This window comes from Larimichthys crocea, chromosome VI (genome assembly GCF_000972845.2).
Source record: "Larimichthys crocea isolate SSNF chromosome VI, L_crocea_2.0, whole genome shotgun sequence".
Taxonomy (NCBI): domain Eukaryota; kingdom Metazoa; phylum Chordata; class Actinopteri; family Sciaenidae; genus Larimichthys; species Larimichthys crocea.
Genome location: NC_040016.1, coordinates 18,824,098 through 18,849,092, shown reverse-complemented (window position 1 = coordinate 18,849,092; position 24,995 = coordinate 18,824,098). Strand labels below are relative to the sequence as shown.

General features: G+C 45.0%; 2 protein-coding genes across 9 annotated transcripts in view; both read left to right on the top strand.

Moving 5' to 3' along the window:
- The window catches only part of srgap2 (SLIT-ROBO Rho GTPase activating protein 2), a 51,017-nt gene extending 29,996 nt beyond the window's left edge, over positions 1-21,021 (top strand). For 2 of the 4 annotated variants that reach the window (XM_019256738.2, XM_019256753.2), the window contains exons 3-23: positions 3,165-3,327; positions 5,937-5,999; positions 7,444-7,659; positions 7,968-8,096; positions 9,083-9,304; positions 9,467-9,568; positions 9,678-9,875; positions 9,986-10,070; positions 10,638-10,665; positions 10,975-11,005; positions 11,705-11,765; positions 12,028-12,105; positions 12,211-12,345; positions 12,434-12,539; positions 14,923-15,147; positions 15,870-15,949; positions 16,299-16,497; positions 16,864-17,001; positions 17,135-17,378; positions 17,477-17,587; positions 17,664-21,021. In XM_019256738.2, coding sequence (XP_019112283.1) covers positions 3,165-3,327; positions 5,937-5,999; positions 7,444-7,659; positions 7,968-8,096; positions 9,083-9,304; positions 9,467-9,568; positions 9,678-9,875; positions 9,986-10,070; positions 10,638-10,665; positions 10,975-11,005; positions 11,705-11,765; positions 12,028-12,105; positions 12,211-12,345; positions 12,434-12,539; positions 14,923-15,147; positions 15,870-15,949; positions 16,299-16,497; positions 16,864-17,001; positions 17,135-17,378; positions 17,477-17,587; positions 17,664-18,233 — 3,184 coding nt within the window. In that variant the 3' untranslated portion in view covers positions 18,234-21,021. Of the gene's footprint in view, positions 1-3,164; positions 3,328-5,936; positions 6,000-7,443; positions 7,660-7,967; positions 8,097-9,082; positions 9,305-9,466; positions 9,569-9,677; positions 9,876-9,985; positions 10,071-10,637; positions 10,666-10,974; positions 11,006-11,704; positions 11,766-12,027; positions 12,106-12,210; positions 12,346-12,433; positions 12,540-14,922; positions 15,148-15,869; positions 15,950-16,057; positions 16,275-16,298; positions 16,498-16,863; positions 17,002-17,134; positions 17,379-17,476; positions 17,588-17,663 lie in introns of those variants that run through there. The other 2 variants (XM_019256746.2, XM_019256757.2) reach the window with 2 other exon arrangements.
- A 1,674-nt stretch (positions 21,022-22,695) lies between these two features.
- Positions 22,696-24,995, top strand: part of ikbke (inhibitor of nuclear factor kappa B kinase subunit epsilon) — a 31,671-nt gene continuing 29,371 nt past the window's right edge. For 2 of the 5 annotated variants that reach the window (XR_003462440.1, XM_019256904.2), the window contains exons 1-6: positions 22,698-22,856; positions 23,053-23,148; positions 23,775-23,874; positions 24,081-24,218; positions 24,399-24,528; positions 24,610-24,791. Coding sequence is in view for 4 of the 5 variants with exons in the window: in XM_019256904.2 (XP_019112449.2) it covers positions 23,776-23,874; positions 24,081-24,218; positions 24,399-24,528; positions 24,610-24,791 (549 nt within the window). In the remaining variant the exon portion in view is untranslated. Of the gene's footprint in view, positions 23,149-23,774; positions 23,875-24,080; positions 24,219-24,398; positions 24,529-24,609; positions 24,792-24,995 lie in introns of all 5 variants that reach the window. The other 3 variants (XM_019256905.2, XM_027279107.1, XM_027279108.1) reach the window with 3 other exon arrangements.

The window sequence follows — 24,995 nt, the reverse complement described above, 5'->3', positions numbered from 1 at the left end:
TTGCTTTTCATTTCTCTTTCTGCGTCTCTCTCTCCCTCTCTCTCCCTTCACTCTTCATCCAACATCTGTGTATTTAACAGTCTCCCTGCATCTGCTGCTGCTCAGTCCGGGTGCCACGCTGGAATTTCAGCTATTTTCCGGTTATATGTGTGTATTTTTGTGTGTGTGTAAATCTAGGTAGGTGTGTGTGTGTGTGTGTGCTTGTGGCTGTTTTCTCCGTACAGCCAGGCGTTGATGGCGCTCCAAGCAATGTGGGGTGTGAGGGTTGTGTGTGTGTGTTGATCCCGTAGAGACCCCTGGTATTTCTGCTATTTGGCTGACTGCGTACAGCAGCAGTGGTGGGGGGTTACATGGTTTAGCTTTATTGTGTGTCTGTGTGTGTGTGTCTGTGTGCGTCTGTTTATATATATGTGTGTGTGTGTGTGTGTGTGCGCCCCGAGGCTGACAGACTGATTGGTCACATGGAGAAGGCCTCACATGTTGCACAGGGATTCAAAGCCGATCCTTATGCTAAATATTAGGCCAGTTCCACTGTTAATAAGCTGCAGACCTTCATACAACCCATGGCTATGTCGGCGTATTATTCCAACGTGGTTGTTGGGATCTGATTCTAAACATCACACGGTCACATGACCACACGTGGACTGAAAGTTGCTGTCTTGCATCTGTCGTGTCTGTATTCGCTTAAATCTGCTCTCTGTCTATTTACATAGTTAACGGTGCCGGGAAAACTAGGAATTTATATGGAAACACCTTTTTTTTTTATTTGACTTATTAATATCTGATAAGCAAAGTTTAGTATCTGTTTTTTTTTTCACACGTAGCAACGCACTTGTTATTGTTTGTTATGTGGTGAAGCAGAGGGGAGGACGCGCTACACCTTCAAACTTCAGTTAAGACGACAAATTACAATCACTGTGTGCCAATAACTCCATGCAGAGAGGAAGTCTGTTATAGCACCAGCGTTTCCTGCAGCCTGGTGTAAGAACACAGTGTTTGTTGTAGTATTACCACAAAACAAGTGTAAAAAAAAAAAAAAAGTGTACTGCCTAAATCTAGAGATTTGTGAATCTGTATTTTAACCGAGCTTGGTTAAAATCTCACTGATACCCGATCTAATCGATACGGATGAGGTTACAACATGTGGGTCTTTGTACAATAAGCAAAAACTGGGAGTAAAATAGACAGAATATGATTATTATCCCAGCTCCACTCTCTGAACCCGTCGGTTGTTGTCCGATGGCCTCATCAGCTGATATACCTGGAATATTGATGATGGATATCCGGGTCTCTGCAGTCTGATTCAGCAATTTTACACGAGAATGACAAGAAAGACACTTTTCTCTATAAACAGATGTTTGCATATGAAATCGGATAATCGAATAAAAAGCTCCAGCGGCTGAATTCATCAGAGAATTCTCTGTGCCGTGTTATTTTGCTCTCCACGTGGACTGTTTACTTTCATGCAAACCAAAGCTTAATCAATTGTGATTGATCAGCAATACTCCAGTTATCCCGGCTCTAATTGTACATTGTGCTGATATTTTATATTTTGAGTTTCTACCTGTTCAGCTTGCATCAGTTGCACAACACCGCCTGCAGCGATGCCCTGTGTTTTGATCCCAGATCTAAAATGACCATTTAGCATTTTCTCTTCCGACGTGAGTCACAGGCAGCACGTGACCCCCCCTCCCCGAGGACTGACTCTGTTCCCAGCGTGCACCACGTGACCTTTTCGGAGGGGCCGGTGACATTTCGGTGTTTACCTTACGACAGCCGAGAGGGATCAGAGAGGGCGAGGTGATATTTCACCTGGTGCCGCACGCGTGCACCGTTGCCATGGTGATTGTGCCCGGTACACTGATGGTGAGATGTCCGCATCGGAGGCAGAGAGGCCAGAGGCAGTCGCCTGAGTAAATAAGAGGAACTGCTGGAAGACAAACTTTGTGCAACCAGTGAAGACAGACATGCCGGAAAAGAAACAGACAGTTGGAGCAGAAAGTGACACAAACACACATGACCGCGGTTCAAGTTTAGCATATGACACACAGAGAGTCTTCGGGGTTTCGTAACATCTTTTTTTTTTCCTTCCCTTTAGGTCATTATTGTGATTACACTCAGTTAGTCATCTGACCATCTGACCAGTGACAGCCAGTACCAGCATATCACATCACGGTCTATGACTCATCTCATCGGGCTCTACTTTCCCACACACACACACACACACCTCCCCACCCCTACCCCCACTCTATACCCCTCGGTCAAAGACTTTCTCTGTCTGTTTGATGACCTTGTGTATGCTTGGGTCACTGCTTTTCCTGACCCTGGTGTGTGTGTGTGTGTGTGTGTGTGTGTGTGTGTGCGCGTGTGTGTGTGTGTGTGTGTGTTGTGAATGCCTCGCAGCTCTTTGCTTGTCTCTATCTAGTTAAAGCTGCTTTTAACTGCACAAAGAGCATCTTTCATCCACTTACACTCACCCGTAATCCATTTTACCCACTAGATCATCCATGGATCATCCATAACACGTACTGTACACACACACACACACACACACACACACACACACACACCCTCTGAAAAGGGCTTGTGTTGTCATGTAAGCGGAGCATTGACAGGCCTGCATTTGTGTAACTGCTTTATGAGCACTCGAAACAAAGACAATGAAACAGTATTGAGCCATTAGACTGCTAAGTGAAATCATTACAGGCTTTAAATCTCTCTCTTTCTGTCTCTCTCGTTCCTTTCTGCGACAGCTGTGCTTGTAGGGGAGTCTTGCCTCTTCCTGCTGGGTTTTGTACCCTGGCTGAATCCCCTGTTTGGGCTGGCTCATCAACCCTGTGTGTCAGTGTGTGTGTGTGTGTGTGTGTGTGTGTCTTAAGACAGAGGAGAGGGTGGCTGTTTTGTTCATAAATCTGTCTGGGCATTAATTCCCTCCCTGTCTTTTATCCAAATGGCTTGTCTCATTCTTGTGAAAACAGTGTGCGAACAGTGCCCGTGTCTACATTTTACATGCAGTGTGTGTGCGTGCAGATCTATCAGCTGCATGAAAGGAGGGAATTAGCAGACGAAAGAGACTTAATGTTAGTCGTTTATCTAAAAAAAGATGCTCGGAGGTTACTGAACGCGTCTTTAAAAGTCCTCCTCGCTGTTTTCTCTGTGCGCAGGAAGGAGCAGAGCATTTTGTCCCCGGTGAATTGCTGGAATCTGTTGCTGCTTCAGGTGAAGAGGGAGAGCCGAGACCATGCCACCCTGTCCGACCTCTACCTCAACAACATCATCCCCCGCTTCGCACAGATCAGCGAGGACTCAGGACGCCTCTTCAAGAAGGTAACCGCCTCGCTTCTGGATCTAAAGTTTTCATGTTTTAGAGATGTTTTAAAAGGGTGCGGAGGGTTAGTGTCCACCTACATCGAGCCTAATCATCCAATGAGATGTACGTGTTGGTAGATGGAGCATAAGGATATGAAACACAGGCACAAACTAGATTTTTAAGCACCTGGTTTCACTTCACATTGTAGAAAAGCTGAGCCACTGAGTGAGATTTAAGTTTTATGAAGTCTTGTATATCACACTAGAAACCGATACGTTGAGTCCATGTCATATTCTCGCCCTGTCCATCCATCTCTCTCCGCCATCTGTTTTCCATCTTTGACTGATTCATTGACTGACGGCGAGTCGGCTGAACCTCCAGGCCAGGAGAGGCTTATGTTGCCTGTGCGTCTCACTCGGTAGCCTCGTCCTTGTCTCATCTGATCTCTTGATTTGCTAGTCTGAGAGAGAGAGAGAGAGAGAGAGAGAGAGAGAGAAAAGGATGCTGAAAAAGAGATGTGGAGAGAGAGAGAAAGAGAAAACGCAGAGGGAGGATGAAGAGATTTCTCTGGAGATCAGAGCTTGAAGAGCAAATACCAACCCTAACTCCTCCCCTGGGAGACGCTCGTTCATCTCCAGCGAGGACACATCAGACCAAACACACGGGCTCAAAATCATTTGTTTACAGAAAACCGCTTTCCCTTTTTTTTGTTTTTTGACGTCGTGCATGATTTTCACAGTGATAACATTCCCCGCGAGGTGAGGCAATCCTCTCTGAAGAGGATGAGTGCTTCGGGTTTAAAATTAGAATATTTTAAGAGTTTAAGGTAAGAGAAGAATGTGGGAAGCCCTCACGAGCGTAGAAGGCGAAGTGAAGCAGCCTGTGTCTGGAATGTGATGGCACAGGCTGCAGATTTCCAAGCCGATAGGTTGTCTTTGAACTACACTTCGCAGGCGATCAGGAACACGCTCTGCCTGTCTCATACAGCCGGTACAAAAAAAAAAAAACTTTCTCTGCTATTTTTCTCACTCTCGGTCCAGTCATTGATTTCTATTTGGATTGCGTTGGTTGTTCTGTGTTGTCACGAGGGCTGCTTAAATCATGTCTGGGTCATAAACAGCCTGCACACACGCACAGAGAATGCTTTAATGGCTAATTAAGTAGATAATTAGTTCATTTATAACATTTCCAGGCAGTGGCATGAATACCAGCAGTGCCAGGGGCCATGACACACACACACACTCAGTCAGATGAACATCACGATCCATATTAGACACATTCATCTCAGCCAATGTGAAAAGTCGTGCAGAATGATACTGTCAGCACAGTGGGAGTGTGTGTGTGTGTGTGTGTGTGTGTGTGTGTGTGTGTGTGTGTGTGTGTGTGTGTGTGAGGACGTGCTAATGAGTCAAACTCTATTAATGAACACGCGGTTTCAACCTGGACCGCAGCCGGTCTAATGAAGCGCGCTAGTTGCTTGTTTCTGTGGCGGTCTCGCCGAGGCCAGACGGGGCGACCACAGGCAAGACGAGAAGTCCAAAGGTCACGATCGGCGGTTGATGGATAGGACGGGCTCAGCCACGGCTGATTGCTTTTTGATTGGCTGTAGTCCGGCGTGCTTGTCACCTAATCTGAGCCTCCTGCAGCACTTTAAAGAGCGAGTTATCCCCTTACACTAAATCTCTTCCCTCCCTCCGCAGCATAATATACTCCTGTGTTCCTGACCCTTCTGCTCTCTGTGATTCTTCCCGGATAGATTTCCTAATTATTCATTGTTTTCCTCCGTCACCAGCTTCTTTTCCCGTCACATTTATTTCAACTTTCCCTTTTTTTGTGCCGTCTCACCTTCTGCAGAACACAGATGCTCAACATGCACTGGCCAAATCTGTTCTTGCTTTTCTACATTCCTTAACTTTTCTTTTTTTTCCCCCCAGTCTTCTTTCTTTCTTTCTTTCTTTCTTTCTTTCTTTCTTTCTTTCTCCTCCTCTGTTCTCTTACCTGTGTGCACGCATGTGGCTGCTTTGTAGTTTAAGCCTCTCTCTGAATGGTGTCCTGTTTTTAAAAGTCGGGGAGAGTCCCAACATATTTGTTCAAACGCGTAAGAAGGGGCTGTGAATGCATGTTTGTGTTTGTGTATGTGGAGTCTACTGATCTGTGGGTTGCCGTGAAGTCATCAGTGACTAGTGACTTCAGGCAGTAATGTCTGGAGAATGGTCGTGCCTGTGTTACTCCCTCTTTAGTCCCTTTTTCTCTTCTATCTTCTGCAGCGTTGTCATCTTGCCCTCTGTCTTCGGCTCTGTTGTCCTCGTACTCGTCTGTCTTGCTTGTTTTTCCTCCTCCCTGCCAGCATGCAAAGATCAGTATCTGCAGCTTCCTCCCTTTTAACTTCACATCCATCAAGTCCCTCACTACCTTGTTCTTTTATCTGGAGAAGTGACTCCTCCGCTGCTGCTCAGCCAGATAATCTAGTCTTGATTGATGCCGGTGTTAGTCGGTCCGACCACGTGGACCGAGACAGATAGATGAGCAGGTAGACGGACAGATGGTAGGGGGCTTCAGGTAATGACTCCGAGCTGATGGTTGATGCTCTTTATTCACGTGAATCTGTCTTTTTTTGTCTCTTCAGAGCAAGGAGGTCGGCGTGCAGCTGCAAGAGGACATGATGAAAGTTCTTAATGAGCTTTACACGGTAAGAGAAACCGCAGAGATGGCGATCGCAGAAGGTGTCGCGATCTCTTGCATCTCTCACAGCTTAGTTCATTCATCAGGATTAGCAGCCTGTTCTTCACAAAAAAAAACTGCTATTAACTCGAGTGGCTTATTTCAAAATATGAATATACAAAGGACTCAACTACAAGTAAAAACTCTTACACAGATATCAAAATGTAAGCAGACAACACAAACCCTACAAGGGTTCAAGATCCTTGGCTTGTGGGGTAACTGTTGTCTGGTCTGTCCACCACTTTGACACTGACTGAAATATCCCAACACCTAATTACAGGATGAAGCACGGTGACTCTTTTCTCTAGCACCATCAGCAGGTTGACATTTATGGTTTTGACTCAAATTCCTTGCAACCGTCGAACGGATTGCCGTCAAATGACCTGCAAAACAAAATGACATCCCCATCAAGCTCAGCTATAATTTGTGTTTTGGGCTATTTAGTGAATGTTAGCTGACATGGTAAATCATGGTCATCGTAGTACAACGTGATAGCTGGCATTGTCACTGTGAGTGTGTAAGCTTTGCTGGTTGATGGTTAGTATTTAGCCCAAAACACTGCTGTGCCTAAGTACAGCCTGACAGAGCTGCTCGCACGCATGTTTTATAGAGCGATTTAACAGATTACATAATATATACGGCTCACTCGTGCTTCTGTTGTGAGCGTTGGTACCGATCAGACTCTCTGATTTGATCGTTGACCTTTCAGACATCGTGGCTGTCTGTTGTTTTTCGTCTTCTCACGCTGTCAGGGGGCATCGTAGCGTCTGGTTACGAAGTCCGAGGTATTTGCCAAAAAGGACCGAGGCAATCGGGCTGTGTTTCTCTGCGTCTGTTTGTGTACGCGTGTGGGTTTTCAACGTTTCCTCCCGCGGCACAGCTCTGAGAAGCAAAGCAACTATAGCTTCGGCTCAGGCCAGGCCCATAAAAACAGGTCTCATGCTGTAATTATAGTATATAGTAAGAGATAGAAATAGATCTGGTTTTGAGTGACGTGCACATGCTCACATGCGGACTCATAGACCCGACCAGTGTGTCTGGCTGCAGTGTTGTGGAAGGGTTTGAGCAGCATAATGATGGCTCTGGTGGTGGTGACTGGAATAAGGCTGACAATGCACACACACATTCGTTTCATGTGTTTAACTCTTCATGTCAGACTCATACCACCATGTCCAAGCCCGGTCATGTTGTAGAGTGGAGGAGGCCGACTGTGTGACTCATTCCCTGCAATGTTTTTTGAATGCCAGCTCTGGAGGTTCCTTCCAAAAAATCTCTTTTGTAAACTTGAGCCTTCACTCTCCTCGTTATACTGCCTGGCGTAATCCCACTTTTTAAAAAACCAGAGCCAAAAAAAACTGAAGTAAGAGAAAGAGGCTGGAAGAGCCGCACGCTTAATGTTTGTGTGTTCCTAGGTGATGAAGACGTACCACATGTACAACACCGACAGCATGAACGCCGAGTCCAAGCTGAAGGAGGCGGAGAAGCAGGAGGAGAAGCAGATGGGGCGCTCCGGTCGACAAGACGACCGCCAGACGCCACGCTCCCCCGACACCTTGGCCAGCATCAAGAGCGACGAGAAACCCGTCCGGCGCTCCAGCGTCAAAAAAATCGAGAAGATGAAGGAGAAGGTGAGCGTGGGCAGGACCTCGGGCTCCGCCTGTTGTTACTCTGGTTTACAATGTGTGCGTCTCATGACTGATTCATGGCTTATTCCTAACCTCGTCTACTACAACAGCTGGGGCCTGTCACAGCGACATGATTCTTCACTTCTTATCCGTTAATCAATACAGAGGCGTTTTTACTCCTAACACTATTATCCCTCTCTCTCTCTTCCCTCCCTTTTTCCTACCTGTCATCACCTTTCCTCTCTAATCTCTTCTTCTTTCTTTCCTTCTCACCTTTTTTACTTTTTTATCTCTCTTTCCTGTCCTATCAGAGACAAGCGAAGTACACAGAGAACAGGCTGAAGGCCATAAAGGCCAGGAATGAGTACCTGCTGGCTCTCGAGGCCACCAACAGCTGCGTCTTCAAATATTACATCCACGACCTCTCCGACATCATTGACGTGAGTATAAGCGCACTTACTATTACTCTGTGTGTGTGTGTGTGTGTGTGTGTGTGTGTGTGAGTCTGTTTTGCAGCCAGCGGCCCCTCAGCGAGTCTCTTTGCATTAGCTTCAACACTCCTAATGAAGGCAGTAGACTGGTCTCCCTCTCTGCTTGTTCTCTCTCTTTGTCCTCACATCAGAGTGGTGTTGTTGTGCCCCCTCATCCCCCTTTCACCCCCACCCTCTTCTCCAACAAGTGGCCGAAACATCTAGACAGCATGGACGCAGTTCATTTCCTGCTGGATTTAAAAAACAAACAAAAAAAAAAACACTGGATCGTGCAGTCGAGCAGCAGGTTGCACTGACGCAGACAAATTTGCTGTAGTCGAGTCTAGGCAGGTAGCAGCAGAAGGATTCAAGGATTCAAGGATTCAAGGTTTTATTTGTCATTACAACACATGTAGACATGGGATGAAACGAAAATTGGTTTCCCCTGGTCCCGGAGCAGCCCGATATCAAATATCAAATATAAAAAGTAAAAACAAGTATATATAATATATATAGAGAGATATATATTAGAGATATATATATAATATATAACATAAAATATAAAAGTAAAGGCAAATTTAAATTTAGAGAAAAAGTATATACAATAAATAGAAAAACAACAACAGTATAACAGCATGGTGAGGTAGTGAGATGTGCAAGTGTCCAGGTTGTGCAACAACTGCATTGTGCAATTGCAGTAATTGCAGAATGAGGAGGAAAACAAGCAGATAGCGACCGTGTCCGATGGACTGATGAACGGATCACATGTAAACTTGTAAATCCACCTGATCTAACGTTTGTACTGTGCTGGCTTTAAGGTTAGAGAGGGCTTGTGTCACCATTTGATCCGTAAACGAGGCCTCCAACTGATCAGATTATCGTTGGGAAGCTTCTAGGTGAAGTGTCGTCACGTCGTGTATTTATGTATTTTGTGTGTGTGTGTGTGTGTGTGACAGTGCTGTGATCTAGGTTACCATGCCAGCTTGCAACGCGCCCTGAGGACCTACCTATCTGCAGAACAGAACGTAGAGACGTCCAAACACTCCGGCCTGGAGACACTGGAGGGAGCCGCAGAGAGTCTGGAGGCCAACGGGGACAAACAGAAAGTGATGGAGACCTACAACAACGTCTTTTGCCCCCCGGCTCGCTTTGACTTCCAGTCCCACATGGGAGACACGGTACAGTTTTTCGTGCATGTTATTTTTAGGTTTGCCTTTTTTGAATTCAGTAATATAAATACCTTTTAATTTATGCTGAAGTCTGTGTGCGCTGGGAAGGGCAGAATGTTTTTGGGATGCGGTTATCTCCAACTGTCTGGTTTTTCCACTGTGTGGGTGTAGATGGGAGTGATGTGCGCACAGCAGCCGGTGGAAGGCGAGCTGCTCCAGAGGTGTCAGCAGCTGCAGTCCCGCCTCTCCACACTGAAGATTGAGAACGAAGAGGTCAGACATCTATCTGCCTCTCTTAACGTTACTGATTCGTCCTCCTTCGTGTGTTTTAATCACAGCCTCGCTTTCTCCTCCCTTTCCTTTTTTTAAACTGCCCCATCAGGTGAAGAAAACCATGGAGGCCACTCTGTCCACCATCCAAGACATGGTGACGGTGGATGACTACGACGTCTCCGAGTGCTTCCACCACAGCAACAGCATGGAGTCGGTCAAATCCACTTTCAGTGAATCCTATCTCAGCAAGCCCAGCCTGGCCAAACGACGGGCCAATCAGCAGGAGACTGAGCAGTTTTACTTCACGGTCAGTGGCGGTTACGGTCATCAGCGATTTTCTCCGTGGGATTAGTGGGATCAGGCCCTCTTAATTGACAGATGTGTGAGTACATGTGTGTGTGTTTTTGTGTGCTGTAGAAGCTGAAGGAGTTTCTGGAAGGAAGGAACCTGATCACCAAGCTGGAGGCCAAGAATGACTTAATCGAGAAGACCCTGGGAGAGAGTGAGTGGGACTGTTATAGTGTCCTTTAGACATTGTCCTTGTCTGTCCTGTTTGTCTGTGTGTGTGTGTTCATGTGTGTGTTTGTGTGTGTGTGCTGGGAGACCCCCCCAGAGTATGATGATGAAAGATGGATCCAGGAACGAACTGGTAGCCAGAGGCGGAGTAGGAGGGAGCAGATCAGAGAGATGAGTGGTTTAGTGGGACACATTAGGGCACATGCAGGGGAAGCAGAGTGAGTTTAATATATCTAATAATCATAAGCTGTGAGTGTGTGTGTGGGAGTACACAGCTCAGTGACCATATGTGGATGCAGCTGTGTTTTTAAGTGTGTGTGTGTGTGTGTGTGGGGAGGATTTCCACAACCTTACGGGAAAAACCTCTCCTGAACGGGGTGTGTGTGTGTGTGTGTGTGTGTGTGTGTGTGTGTGTGTGTGTGTGTGTGTGTGTTCGTAGCTTCAGTGGGAAGTTTCTGTCCCCGTTTCCTCATGTGTCCTGCTTTACTATAACTGTTTCTCTCTCTCTCTCTCTCTGTCCCCTCCCCCCTTTTCCTGTCTCTCTCTCCTTTAGGTCAGAAGACTGACTGTTGCCTTGCCAGGTAGGTGTGGTGAAGGAAGGAAATATGCTCACACACACACACACACACACACACACACACCACGCACACACACTCGTGGCGTATACCATAGCAGTGTTTAAACTTGATTTCTTGGCAACCAGAGGTATTATTTTCCCCGTCAGTGTTTATGGATATTCTCAACACATGTGCATATGTGTCTGTGTATACAAATAGAGCGTTACCAGAGTTAGTGAGTATAAATAGACTTTCTCCGGAGACATAATGACAGACTGGCGTTTCTTTCTCTCCCATCTCTCTCTCTCTATCCGTCTCTCTCTCTCTGTGCAGCGGACGGAGGAACTCGTCGGTACGGAAACAGGTGATTATCTGTTTGTCCGTGTGTGTGTGTGTGTGTGTTTGTTTCTGGAGCTGTCATCTTCTCAGTTAGAGCTGCTGGAGCTTTGTTTTTAACTCGAGCCACATGTTTTCTCACAGCGTCCTCCCACCCACCACACAGGACGTATGGGTACCTATAGCACTTTTAGTTATTATCACATATTACCCCCAAACACAAATATATGTTTTAATATCTACAGTCGAAGCCACAGAGTCTGTTTGTAGGATGTGAAACAACACTTCAGTGAAGCGACCACTCGCTGGGGAATCTTTTGTTTGTGGCTCCCCCTTGTGGGTGGTTTGTGTCTCACTTCAAATCAAATGATTGTTCATTTCCAAATAATAGTCAGGTTTTAAGATATCAAAATCAAAATTGCATTCATCTAAAGAAGCCAAAAAAAAAACGGGGTACACATCTTCCATCCAACACACACCTTCACAGCCTTTACATCACAGAGATTTCTGGAAACCCCAAACAAACAAAGGGAAAAGGAAAAAGCACCGTCTCCTAGCAACAGCTGGGTATTGCGCCCACCCTCTGCCACACACACACACACAAATGTGTGCACCGATGCATGTGCAGACGTGTGTGCAGGAAATCCTCCTTGACAAGCTGTTTTTTTGTGTGTGTGTTTGTTTTCACACCACATCTCCTCCCGTCTTCTCTCCCTCACTGTTTCAGGAGTCCGGTGAAGCCATTCCTCTGATGGTTGAGAGCTGCATCTGCTTCATCAGTCGCCATGGTGAGGGGAAAAAAAAATGTCTCCAGCGATAGCGATAGGTTTAGCAGTCAGCTTTTCCTGTGCGCTGATTGGCTTACATTTGTCACGTCAAGTGTGATTCGTTCTGGATCAAATTAAACTGGGAATTGTACCAGAACTTCTGAGCTTGGCACGAAAAGAATCAACATTGAAATGTAAAATGTGGAAATCTTATTTTAATTTGACTTTTGTGTGTGTGTGTGTGTGTGTGTGTGTGTGTGTGTGTGTGGTTATGTCTTTGTAGGTCTGCAGCATGAGGGCATTTTCAGAGTGTCGGGCTCTCAGGTGGAGGTCAACGACATCAAGAATGCCTTTGAGAGAGGTAAGACCGTCGTCCAGCAGGAAACCTGAGCGATTGAATCAATCTGTCCAGTGCTTTCTTATCTATCATCGTCCTCTTTCTCCTCTTTGTCTTCTCCGGATGTAGGCGAGGACCCGTTGGCGGGGGACCAGAATGATCATGACATGGACTCCATCGCCGGCGTCCTGAAGCTTTACTTTAGAGGACTGGACCACGCCCTCTTCCCTAAGGAAGTCTTCCATGACCTCATATCCTGCGTCTGTAAGTCTCTCATCCTCTGGTCTGGTTGTGTTACTCATGTTGCTTGATTGTGTGAGTAATCTCCCCTGACCGTGTTATTTTTTTCTAGCGATGGAGAGCCTCCAGGAGCGGGCAGTCCACATTAAGAAAGTTCTGCAATCTCTGCCGAGCAAAACCCTCATCATCATGAGATACCTGTTCGCCTTCCTCAACCAGTGAGTAGCAGGACACACGCGGGAGGCCGAGTGTTAGGCAACCATTTCTGAAACTATGACTGGTCTTTGTCTGGTGATGAGTACATGAGGAACACTGGCACAGAGACGGGAAACAAACTATGATATAAACTTAAAGAAAAGAAGATTATCCAACACTCAATCACACGTACGATGTATTTCGCCCCCAGGCTTATCGGGTTTCTTCACACAAAGCACACTTCCAGATGACATCAGTCTCTATTGTAAGCTTGTCATAGGGTATAGAGTGAAAGATCAAAGTCGGCCCCTTTCAATATCAGTGTACAGAAACATCTTTGAGTACACGAAAGTTCGTTCGTTCGTCTTCTCCCACTTTGTCCGGATTCAGGTCACGGGGGCAGCAGCTTCAGCAGGGAAGCCCAGACTTCCCTCTCCCCGGCCACTTCTTCCGGCTCTCCCAGGGGGGACCCCAAGGCGTTCCCAGGCCAGCCGAGAGACATAGTCCCTCCAGCAAAAGTCCACTGACAATAAAACATCACAAGCCACACGAAAAGGAACTAGTAGACGAATTATAAGAGTCTCAGGAGAAGAAATGCACTATTTAAAAAAAACAACAAAAAACAGCTCAAGGCCTTGACAGTTTCACTTAAAGAGCACAAAAACTGAAGGTTATAGTTCTAATCATTGAATCCGGAGTGCCTGGACATTTGCTTGTATCAGTCCTACGCAGACAGATTGTGGGTGATGCAGTCCTGAAGTAAAACAACAGGAACAGCATCCTTTGTTTTGATTTTTCTAAGACGGACCGAGCCAACAGGACTTTCTAAGTGTTCCCTTTTTTATTTCTGAGCGAACTGCGAAAGGCAATCACTTTGTGCTTATGTCATAAACACCATAAATAAACACGGGAATGAGGTTCATTTGGCCTCCTCACGCCAAATCTAAACATCCTTTAACCGTTGCGGGAGGTCAAGTATGAGCCTAATAAAAGTCCAAAGTGCAAAAAAATATTTCCTCTTCATTCCTCAAGGAGCCTGGACGCTTCACTTCTTGAATGATTCTGTTTACCACTTCAAGTTTATTTGTGTAGCCCCATATCGCGGCCAGTGCCAAGAAGTTGTGAGGGAACTCGTTGGATTTCTTTCTTCTTTTTTTTTTTTTTGCATTTTTGAACAATTTAGTCATAAAATGCCGTCTGATATTCTTCAAATGAGACAAGCTACGTCTGCCTGAAATAGCACAAGCATAGCAGTGATCTCAAACCAAATGTTTCCTGCGAGTGTGTGATCACATTTCCACATTGAGGAGGAGGAATTTTCAGACACATTACCCATTTAATTATATCGATATTTCAGGAATGTCTTTCCCTTACGGCTTTGTTTTGAAACTTGCACATATGTTTCGAGTGCAGTTTTCTCCATTAGTAATGGTTCTTTAGGCCCATGGCCAGTAAATCACAATGATCCCGACTCTGTGCCTCGCTTTAAGGATGACGTTACAGTAGGCTATCGGTTTGTTTATAAAATATAAGATATAAAATATAAAATAAGATATAAAATAGCTTTTTTTGCCTCATCTGGAGTGTCAGTATTTAATATTATTAATGTGTTTTGTACAGAACAAGGCACTTACCACTGACTCACAGGATTTACATACTTTTTCCTGTTTGGATCTTTTTACATTACAGATTATTAGATACATATGCCAATGCGGAAAAACAATTATTACAGCTGTATCAGTGTACTGTGTGTGTGTTTGTCTACCAAGGTGACTTTGGTGAAGATCAGACTTCATTTTATGGATAAATTATGCATAGATGCAGATAATTCTAAGGGCTTTTTGGCACTAGTCTCTCACTTGGCCCATCAGCCAAAAAAACAATCTCCCTAAAGAAAGGACAAGGACAAAGTGCACCGACAAGCATTAGCCGATAAGGGAGAATTAGAAGAATCCATTGCAAAACATCCCTGAGATCCACGACAAAGCCTTTTAGTAAAGGGAGGTAGCAAAGAGGAAAAAAGAAATGGGATGTGGGAGACGTGATATTTGAGACTCCTGGGTAAAACCAAGTGGTTCCAGACGGCTCGTGTGGAGACAGAATGGGGAGCTTCTTCTTTTGCTTTAAGTGATTTACAGTCACCCCGCTGCTCCTGCCTCTTCCCACACACACACACATCATCATCAGAGCCTCCGTCACCGCAGCGTACAAATGAAGTATTGATGCAGGCTTGGGTGGTGTTTACTGTTGAACCTCGACATACATAAATATGCATTTAACAAGCAAGGGGGGGTGATGTCGACTAGGTATGACATGCCATTGTTTGTGTGCATAGTCAGTCTTGTGTATGTTTAGGGAAGGATGAAGTAATGACCTCTAAATGACTCTGCTTTCCCTTCCGCCCAGCTTGTCTCAGTACAGCGAGGAAAACATGATGGACCCCTACAACCTGGCCATCTGTTTCGGCCCCACCCTGATGTCTGTCCCCGAGGGCCATGACCAGGTCTCCTGCCAGGCTCACGTCAACGAGCTTATTAAAACCATCATCATCCACCATGACACCATCTTCCCTGGACTGCAGGACCTGCAGGGCCCCATCTACACCATCCCCGGAGCTGGAGATGACTTCTGGTGAGTTTTTTTTAGTTATTTGAATCGATAAATCAGGGAATGTCTTGTCCAATTGGTATCTAACAAGAGAGGAGGGTTGGAGATGATGAGGAGACCAGAAGAAGAAGTGGGAGGAGATGGTTGATTTAGGGGCTGTTGTGGAGTGATGGGGAGGGGGTTCGGCCTGTCTGCTCCACTCAGGGCGAGGGAGGGCCACGAGGATCAGCTTACCCTTCATCACACAGGAGATTAAAGCACCGCCTGACCACGTCGGCCAGGGGGGTCGTACACCACAATGCACACAAGGGCCGACTTTCAATTATACTGAAATGACAAGCCCCGGCACCGGTTATTATTAATACAGTTGTTTAGACTGTAAGTCAGACTGGAGGAGCAGCTCTGTGTGGACACAAAGCATCGTCACACCCAGGGCAAGAGCTAGGTCACATGATCGATGCTTTTCTGGGATTTTGGGAGGTTTTAGAAACATTCATTCATTCAGTGTCTGGTTAGTCTTCTGTTGGCTGATCAGGGTGACTTGCAACAGAGTCTGACAACACAAACTATTATTTCAAGGAGTGTAAATCTTTCCGAAGTGGCTCTAATCTCGATGAGTTTATGTGATTTTTTTTTTTAAATAGAGGAATATGAGGTCAGGCTGTGAGTCATAAACACGTGTTGTCAGTCTGAGACTTTGTAGTGTGTGTCCTCTAACCTCGTTTTGCCCTTTCTGTCCACGACAGCGACAGTCCACACTGTGAGCCCCCCCTTGTGGAAGAGCCGGCGCCTGACACCGTCTCTGTAATCCACAACAGCGAAGATGGTGCGTACCACACACACACACACACACACACACGTTGATGTTGTACATGTGCTTTACATATACTCTTTGTCACCAGTTTATGAGATTTCTTCCTGCTTCTCTCACCAGTTACTCTGGCTCTAACCATTTAAACCAGCTCCCATTCTAACTAAGTCATCTGTTCATTTGGCTGCTTCGTTACCTGCTCAGCAATTTTAACATCCGTGCGTTCACCAAATTACAGCAGCACTAACCTGCTCTGCGCTAATCTGCCGTCCCCTCTCCTCCACTTCTCTTTTCTCTCCCCCTCCCTCCCTCCTTGCTTTCTCCGTTTACTTCCCGTGTCTGTCCACCATCCTCTGAATCTCAGGCTCCTTGGCTGTTTCAGAGTCTGACCCGTTCGAAGCCATCGCTCGCTTCGACTACTCCGGCCGGACTAGTCGGGAGCTGTCGTTCAAGAAGGGAGCGTCTCTGCTTCTGTACCAGCGAGCCTCTGACGACTGGTGGGAGGGACGTCACAATGGAGTGGATGGACTGGTGCCACACCAGTACATCGTGGTCCAAGACACGTAAGACGTGTTCCAGTCACTGGTTTGATCAAATATCTAGAATTTGAAACAGAACAGCATATTAATGACCACGTGCTTCTTGCGGAGAGAAATTGAAACTCCTTGTTCAAAAGACATGAATCGAAATGACGCATCTTCTGTAATCTAATCATGAGTAAACACAGACAGCAGTCCACCGGGAAAACCCCGGTAGCTAAGGAAGTTAATATGTAGCCAAAAAACATCATAGCAGATCAACTTCCTTGTCAACTTTCCATGTTTGTTTTTTCTGCAAAGACAGTTGGCGTTGTCTTTTAGAAGTAATGTTACAAGAGTGAGAGACAGTTCCTTGTCAATGATTCACGAAGTATTTCTTGATTCTTTCAGGACTGACGGAGGCAGAGGAAGTCCAAAACCTGACGTGGACAGCAGGGACCTGCTGGAGGAACGGGTGTCTACTAGAGGCAGCGCTGCCTCTCCCACTGGAGCTCATGTGGCGGACATCTACCTGGCCAACCTGAACAAGTGAGTTTCACGCGCACGCACGGACTACAGCAAAGATTTTTATTTATATCTCGTTTTTGCCCTGAGTTGAACGGAATCACGGCAGCACGGTTAATAATAGAAAAATGAAAACTGAAATATTTGTGTCACTCAGGATGAGGAAACGTCCGGAGTCTGGGAGTATCCGAAGAACGTTCCGGGGATCAGAGAGCGACAGCACCAGTCCAGGAGCCAGTGGAGGTGGAGGAGGTGGTGGTGGTGGTGGTGGAGGTGGAGGGGTGAGAACAGCTTCTCTTCCCGTTGGTGGGTCTCTGGTGAAAGAAACCGGAGACAAGCGACCTGTGAGTGCTCACAGCATCCTCAACTCAGTCACTCGCCACTCTTCTCTCAAGACCAAGGTACTGTGACCTCTTCATCTTCAGCAGTTTGTGTAGCGGACCGACTACTTTGGTTCGTTTGGGCGAGTTTTTAATGAAAGGGCATTGTGAACATTCAGGTGGAGAGTCCGCAGTTACGGAAGACGACTACAGCAGGGCGCTCGAAGAGCTTCAGCAACCACAGACCACTGGACCCTGAGGTCATAGCCCAGGTGGAGCACAGCTCACAGGTACGGATCACATCCACACCTTCTGCTTTTAGGTATTTTTATGCACCAGCTAGTATTCACTTTGAGTCTGTTGCAGGACATCGAGGCTGCGATGAGCTCTGCCCTGAGCGAGCTCAGTAAGCTGGAGAGACAGAGCACCTCAAAACACACACACACCCCTGACGTGGTTCTGGACACACTGGAGCAGCTGAAAGGTGTGGGTGGTGGCGGCGGAGGAGGAGGAGGAGCGTCGGAGCCCTCCAGCCCACTCCACTCCCGTCTGTTACGGGACAGCGAGGGGTGCTCCTCGCACGGCCACCCGCTTCAGCGCAGCGCCTCCTCCGCCAGCGACGTCCCCTCCTCCTTCCGCCCGGCCAAGAGCCAACCGCGGAGCCCCCTCCCCTCCGCCACATCCCCCTCTCTCTCCTCCTCCTCCCTCTCCTCATCCGTGCCCTCCTTCAGAGAGCTGCGCCCGCCGGCAACGAGGCCCAAGCCGGTGGTGTTCCCAAAAGGCGGAGGAGGAAGTGGCAGTCCAGCCATGGGTTCCCCAACATCTACTGTGCCCCCTACACCTCCTCCTCCACCCGCAGGCCACACACACTCTCTCCCTCACACCCCTCCTCCTCCACCTCCACCCCAGTCTAACGACAAATCCTGCCCGGCTTAGGACCTTCTCAGTCTGATCCACGACACTGATTCTGACAAACTCTTTGATTCTCACGGCTCTTCTACCAGGTGCAGAAAGCACTTCATTTGTTTTCACACAAGACCTAACCCACTACTCATGTGTAGCATTCACTTCTCGGTGTCCAGGCGAACTCTTGAGACGCCATGTTCCCTTTTTTTTAGAGTGTCAAGAGTTTTGTTTTCTGCCCTCTCCTGGCAGCTCTGCTTACTACAGGTCAGCTATCACAAGGGGCGTAGATTAGTGAATACCCCTCGAAGACACTCAGAGATTCCAGGAATCACTGGATTTTGAAATCTTGTACAAGGGAACAGGGTTCAGGATGGACACCTACAGGCCCTACAGCTTACATACAGTAGTTTGTGATGTTTGAAATTGTGTTTGAGTGGGCGTGCAAGAGTGTTACTTGCCTTTTTACACATCGATCTAAGTGAGGAACAAAAAAAGCACTGTTTGATTTTTGTATAGTAGACATGACAGGTTTTTGTTTTGTTTTTTCTTTATTTCTTTTTTCTTTTTAATGACCCATGACTAGCGGACTGGAAGGGAGTGTTTAATTCCTGAGAATAAGACTGTGAAATGCTAAGCTCTCATTCTGTGTAGAAATGAAACTCACTGACCCGCTGCTTCAGAAGTGAAAGACTGCAGATTAAAGGTGAACCGTTTCGGTCGATGACAAAAAGAGAGAAAACTGGGCCAAATATCAGTGTAAGTCATGTGATCAAGAGCTTTATTTTATCTCTTCCTCCAGTGTTTGATATGTTGGTGTTTTCTTTTTTTATTATTATTATTATTATTATTATTGTTCAGTGCTAGTACCACAGCAGGAGAAAAGCAGGAGCAGCGTTCTCCAAAACATAATAACGGTCATCTGAATCCAAATATAGCAATAAAAATAATGAAAGCTGGTAGTTTGTGGCATTATGCTGCTTCCCTCCTCACAGCTCTATTATGTATGTAGAGGACCACTGAAACCCAGCATTTTTATAGTTAATGTTGGACTGTACACGCACGCACACACTTCCTCCAAAACGTGTGTGTGTGGTGGTGTTTTGTGGCAGCTAAACGCCTTTCAGGTTTTCTTGCATGCTGGGGCCATAGACGGCAGCCACAGTGGCGAGCTGTGCTGATTTGCATCAGTTTATATATCTGCAGTACCAGCTACAGGACATCTTCAAAAAACAAAATTACAGCTTGCTCCTCTTCAACTATATACTTCAGACTTAACAGTTAAAAAAAAAAAAAGGGTTTTATTATTCTAATGGTGTGTATGTATGTGTAATAATCATGATAACTGGAAGCATGGAGCCGAGGATCCTCCTGAGTGTGTTTAGATAGAAGCACAACCAACCACCTCATCCAATGCGTTCTTAAGCAAAGTTTGCTTTTATTATTATTATTTTTTTTTTCTTCCAGTTGTTTATTAATTCTCAGAATCTGTAATGGTAAAATGTTGAACTGTGTTGCTGTCTGGGTGTGTGTGTGTGTGTGTGTGTGTGTTTGTGTGTGAGCATGCGTGGATGTAAAGTATGTATGCACCTTACCCCGACCCGCCTCCGCTCTGCCCCTCTACCCATCATAAAGGGATGGCACCCAACAGCGACTTGTCTGGAGACACGCAGAAAAACACTTCTCCCATGTTCTGGAGTTAGCAACAGCCTTCATGCTGAATAAATATGCACTGTGTACATATGAGCAGATTAAGAAACAAAACAAAAAAGCCTGCAGGGATACATTAAATGTCTCGTCTTCAGTTGCTGCTGTAACAGCACCAGTGGCCGACCAGCTTTAGGTAGAAAGAGGATGAGAAAACCCAAATCCAAGGACTTTTCTTTATATATATATATATATATATATAGATATATAGATATATGTATTATTTGCTCAAATGTACCTTTGCAAAATTAGATCTGATGATGAATTAAGGAATATGTGAATCATTTTGCAAACACTGACTGTAAAAGTGGACACATGCCATTCAGGGTAAACTGAATAAAGCCTTTTTTTTTTTTTTTTGTATTTCACCTCCTTGAAAAAGTATTGAACTCATTTTTTGGGACAATTTTCCCGCATAATTCCCTTCTCCTGAACCCTACTCCCAGAAATACAGCACATACTGCATTCCTGTATGCTCTCTACCAGGTAATTAATTCTAATTGTTTGGGGTTTTTTATCTCTGTATACTGTTTTTGTATTACCTGGCGTATTTGTGTTGCTCTTACCTCATCGTGACAACTGGAGGGAGTGTGACTGTGTGTGTGTGTGCGTGTGTGTGTGTGAGATGAACTGGCCTTATCAACGCGCACACACACACACACACTCTCGCACATACAGACATGCATGTGGTTGGTTGGTGTGTTTTTTTGTCCCGGCTGTGCTGTTTAAGGGGGAGCTGGGACCCTCTTTTCGATCTCGAATCAATCATCGTGCACTTGAACAACTTGGCTTGCGTGTGGACTAACTGTGTGGGGATGATTTGTCGGAAATTGAATATTGTTAAATATGCATTTTTGTGTCCATTTGAAAACAGCAGAACAGAAAAAAAAAGACTAATGTCAAATCTATTTATAGTTGTCTCTGTATTACTGGAGAATCCTGTGTTCAGATGTACTTTGTATATACAATGTTGTACATTACAGAGGTACACTCTTTTTTGGTACAATATTGTACAGTAATAGCAATAGTAGTTTAATCAAATAGGCCTTATATAATTCTATGTGTAGTTCTTGTAGTAGATCTGTTTTTTAATAAACATTGCTTGCTATAAAGATTCTTGCATTATTTTGATGTTTGTAACAATGAAGAGAAAATACATGAATGTTATTAATATATTAATAATATTAATTAAAAAGAGAGTATGTAGAAATCTGTTTGTTAAAAATAAGTACTGCAGTTATGCATGATAAAAGAGACCAATACATGAAACCAAGACACAAATTGAGTGGTTTAATCCATCCATTTATCCATATTCAGACAAATAAAGACAAACAACCATTCACTTGAGTGGTTTCAGTAACCAAAATGTTTGAATATACACTTCAATAAAGTTGGGAGACACAAGAGCATGATTTTTAAAAAGCAGAAGCTGAGATAACTCTGACATTTAGCCGCTTGCGTGAGGCTCAAGCTCCAAAAGTACAGGATCCTACATTTCCCATGATGCAACTCGGTAGCATCTTAAATTAGACCAAAGTTCAGACTTTGCCTCATAAAAGCTCACTTCTTTAAAACTCACCAGCTCGAGTTTATAACACAGGCTTGTGTTGAAACCAATTATTTTGGGGGGAAATTCACATGCTGAGTAGTACTCATTGTGTCGAGCGAGCTCAGTGTCATGAGTAAAATCTGCGGAGTTCCCCTTTACCTGGAGGACACAGCTACTTGCAAATCTAGTTAAGCAACTTAGTGTACGGTATTACATCACACAATGAACATGGACAGGATTGGTGTACTAAACCGTACATGACCATACCTTTTAAAAAAAAGGATTTGGAATCAGTACTGGGAGTGACAAACTTGTACCAGTGCAAGATTTAACAACCTCAGAGAAAGCTGTAATAAACCACAAGTCCCATAGGTCACTTTGCTTTTCCTCATTTCTGCATCAGCTGCACATGCATGCACAAATTCATAGTCAGACTATTATATGATGAGCCATGTGGGTTCATGGGAATACAGGTGTTACCAATGATACTAATTAAAGTCTGTGTAAAGTAAGAATAAATGTGTGTCCTGAGTTATTAACCACTATTAGCCAAATTTGAATGATTTAAAAATATCAACAAGTTTATGAAATTAGGTGTCGGAATCAGTAAAGCGACTGAAACGTGTCAGATGAGTTCAGGAAATAACACGACTAACTTTGAAACACTCTATCTCTTTGCTGGGGGTGTATGCTCAGGGTGGCCTCAGCGTGTCATCGAGCTGCCCTTTAAGGACCGCCCACAAAGTCCTGGACTGAAAAACTGGAAACTGGAACCTCTAACTCCAGAGTTCAGAAATATTTATCGTTCAGAGTCTTTTCAGCAACTATTTTCCAACATGTGTGAAGTATTTTGAAATCAATTTTAAGGTTCTGTTCCATTCAGGTCAAACAGAGTCAGGGTGTACTGGAAAGTCTCTGCTGCAATAAATGGAACAGAAACTCAATTAGTGTCACTGGAAACACCTGAGTTTACCTACTACTAAAGGGTCTATACAATAAGCTACATTTCTATCTTTCTGTATCTTCATCATCATGGATCATGGGTAGAAATAGCCTGTTATTCATGTATGATTCATGCAAAACACAGATGAGTTAATAACACACATAATGAAGTCTGCCAGCCCCTTCCTGGCTCAGGGTCCTCTTATAATTACTGTAACGCAGCTGGAAGTTCCGGCTGAGAATAAAACTGTCAAGTGTGCAGATATCTGTGTTTCCGCCTTCATGTATAAACCACAGAGACCGCCTCACTTCCTAAAAAAAGAAAAGAAACAGACAGCACAATGCAGTGCTGCCAGCTGCTGTCTTTGGAGGTGAACTCGTGAACTGATTTAAAGTCACAGAAAGAAAGAAGCTGTACCTGTCCCGGCAGCAGCGGCAGCCATTGTTAGACCAGCCAGGTATGAGCAGCTGTTTGTTGTTTTTCTGTCTGACGCCGCGGAACAAGTTTCACACACGTAGGCGTCAGAGCCGGATTTACCGTAAAGCCTCGAAAACACTTTGAGCTGTAACTGACGACACTGACGTTATCTGTTTGATTGTTTTGACGCCATTTTTTTTAATATATATATATATATTTTTTACCGGGATAAACAGCTGTGTGCCGTGCCGTGCCGTGCCGTGCTGCGAGAGTCTGCATATCCGGGACAGATAGTTTACATGAAAGCACGGCGAACTTCTGCACCGCTCCAGGTAAGTTATCACTGCAGTTAACATTATAGACCAGATATAAACCAGACGTTAACATTCTAAACCCGGCGGTTAACATTCTAAACCAGCCGTTAACATTCTAAACCAGCCGTTAACATTCAAAAATAGACGTTAACATTATAAACCAGCCGTTAACATTATAGACCAGCCGTTAACATTCTAAACTAGACGTTACATTTTAAAGTAGCCGTTAACATTCTAAACCAGACGTTACATTCTAAACTAGCCGTTAAAATTCAAAACCAGCCGTTAACATTCTAAACTAGCCGTTAACATTCAAAAATAGACGTTGACATTCTAAACTAGCCGTTAACATTCAAAACTAACTAGTTGCTAACATAATTAGTTATTGCTTGTCGTGTTAACGTCAGTTTAACGTTTCTATAACGTTCAAGCGTAGCAACTTTTGGAGTTATTCTACTGTAATGTGTACCGCGTGTTATTATAAACTACTACTAACCCAGCCCAGCAGCTGTGGCTTTATTAGTATTAGTTGTTATGCTTGTTTAGCAGCTTTGTTTTACTCAGTGTTCCCTGTAGGAAAGACAAACAGGGCTCCTGTTATATAATGTCTCTGTAATTGTCTAATCATTGTCTCTGTCCTCCAGCATGTCCGTGTTAACAGCCAGCACAGCTAACTACCTGTGGTCCTTACACGATGTCCTCGGTCAAGGTGCTACAGCCAGTGTCTACAAGGCACGCAATAAGGTAGCAGTGGTTTATTTTGATTACATATTTTTTCCTCTGTGCTGCTGCTCACTTCTTTTGATCCCCTCATGACATTTCAGCCCAAATGCGTCTCCAGGATGTGCGATAAGAAAAGGTTGTGGTTGCTGCTGTTGTCGTTTGATGTTCCCACACAATGACGCTGTGATGTCTTACACTGATGTAAATGTGTTTGTGTGTGTGTGCAGAAATCGGGTGAGCTGGTAGCCGTCAAAGTGTTCAATGTGGTGAGCTACAACCGCCCACACGAGGTCCAGATGAGAGAGTTTGAGATGCTGAGGAAGCTCAACCACAGCAACATTGTCAAGCTGTTCACCGTGGAAGAGGTGAGGCGGGCTGACGAAACAAGGACGAGCACAGTGGAGAGCACGGCCGTGTGTTAGGATGAGATAATCATGGTGTAAAACAGGCCTGCAGCTTTAATCCAATTTAATGTGGAACATGGAACATAGAGAGTATTTGTTTGTTACCAGCTCATCTCCTATTATCTCTCTCCCTCTCTGTAGCTGCCCTCCAAACAAAAGGTGCTGGTCATGGAGTATTGTTCAGGAGGAAGTCTGCTCGGCCTGCTCGAGGAGCCAGAAAATGCCTTTGGCCTGCCTGAAACAGAGTTCCTCACAGTTTTACAGTGTGTAGGTGGGTGTATATCTTGGCATTTCCCGATAACTTCATAATACAAACTATACTGAAGTTTCCCCGGCTCTTTCTTATCTTCAGTTCAGGGGATGAACCACCTGCGGGAAAACGGAGTGGTGCACCGGGACATTAAGCCAGGCAACATCATGAGGCAGGTCGGGGAGGACGGCAAGTCTGTTTATAAGCTGACCGACTTTGGAGCAGCAAGAGAGCTGGAAGATGACGAGAAATTTCTGTCTATCTATGGAACGGAAGAGTATCTGGTAAGATAACGGCCGCACCAATAATCTTAGTGTTTTTGCGGTTGATGATATGATATTAGGAGTGATCTTAGTGTTTTTGCGGTTGATGATATGATATTAGGAGTGAAAACGAAGGTTTTACAGAAAAAAAAACAAGACGTGAAAATGTTTGTTGGCAGAAATTGGCGGGCCTATATGTGTCAGACGAATAAATCCAGAGAAATG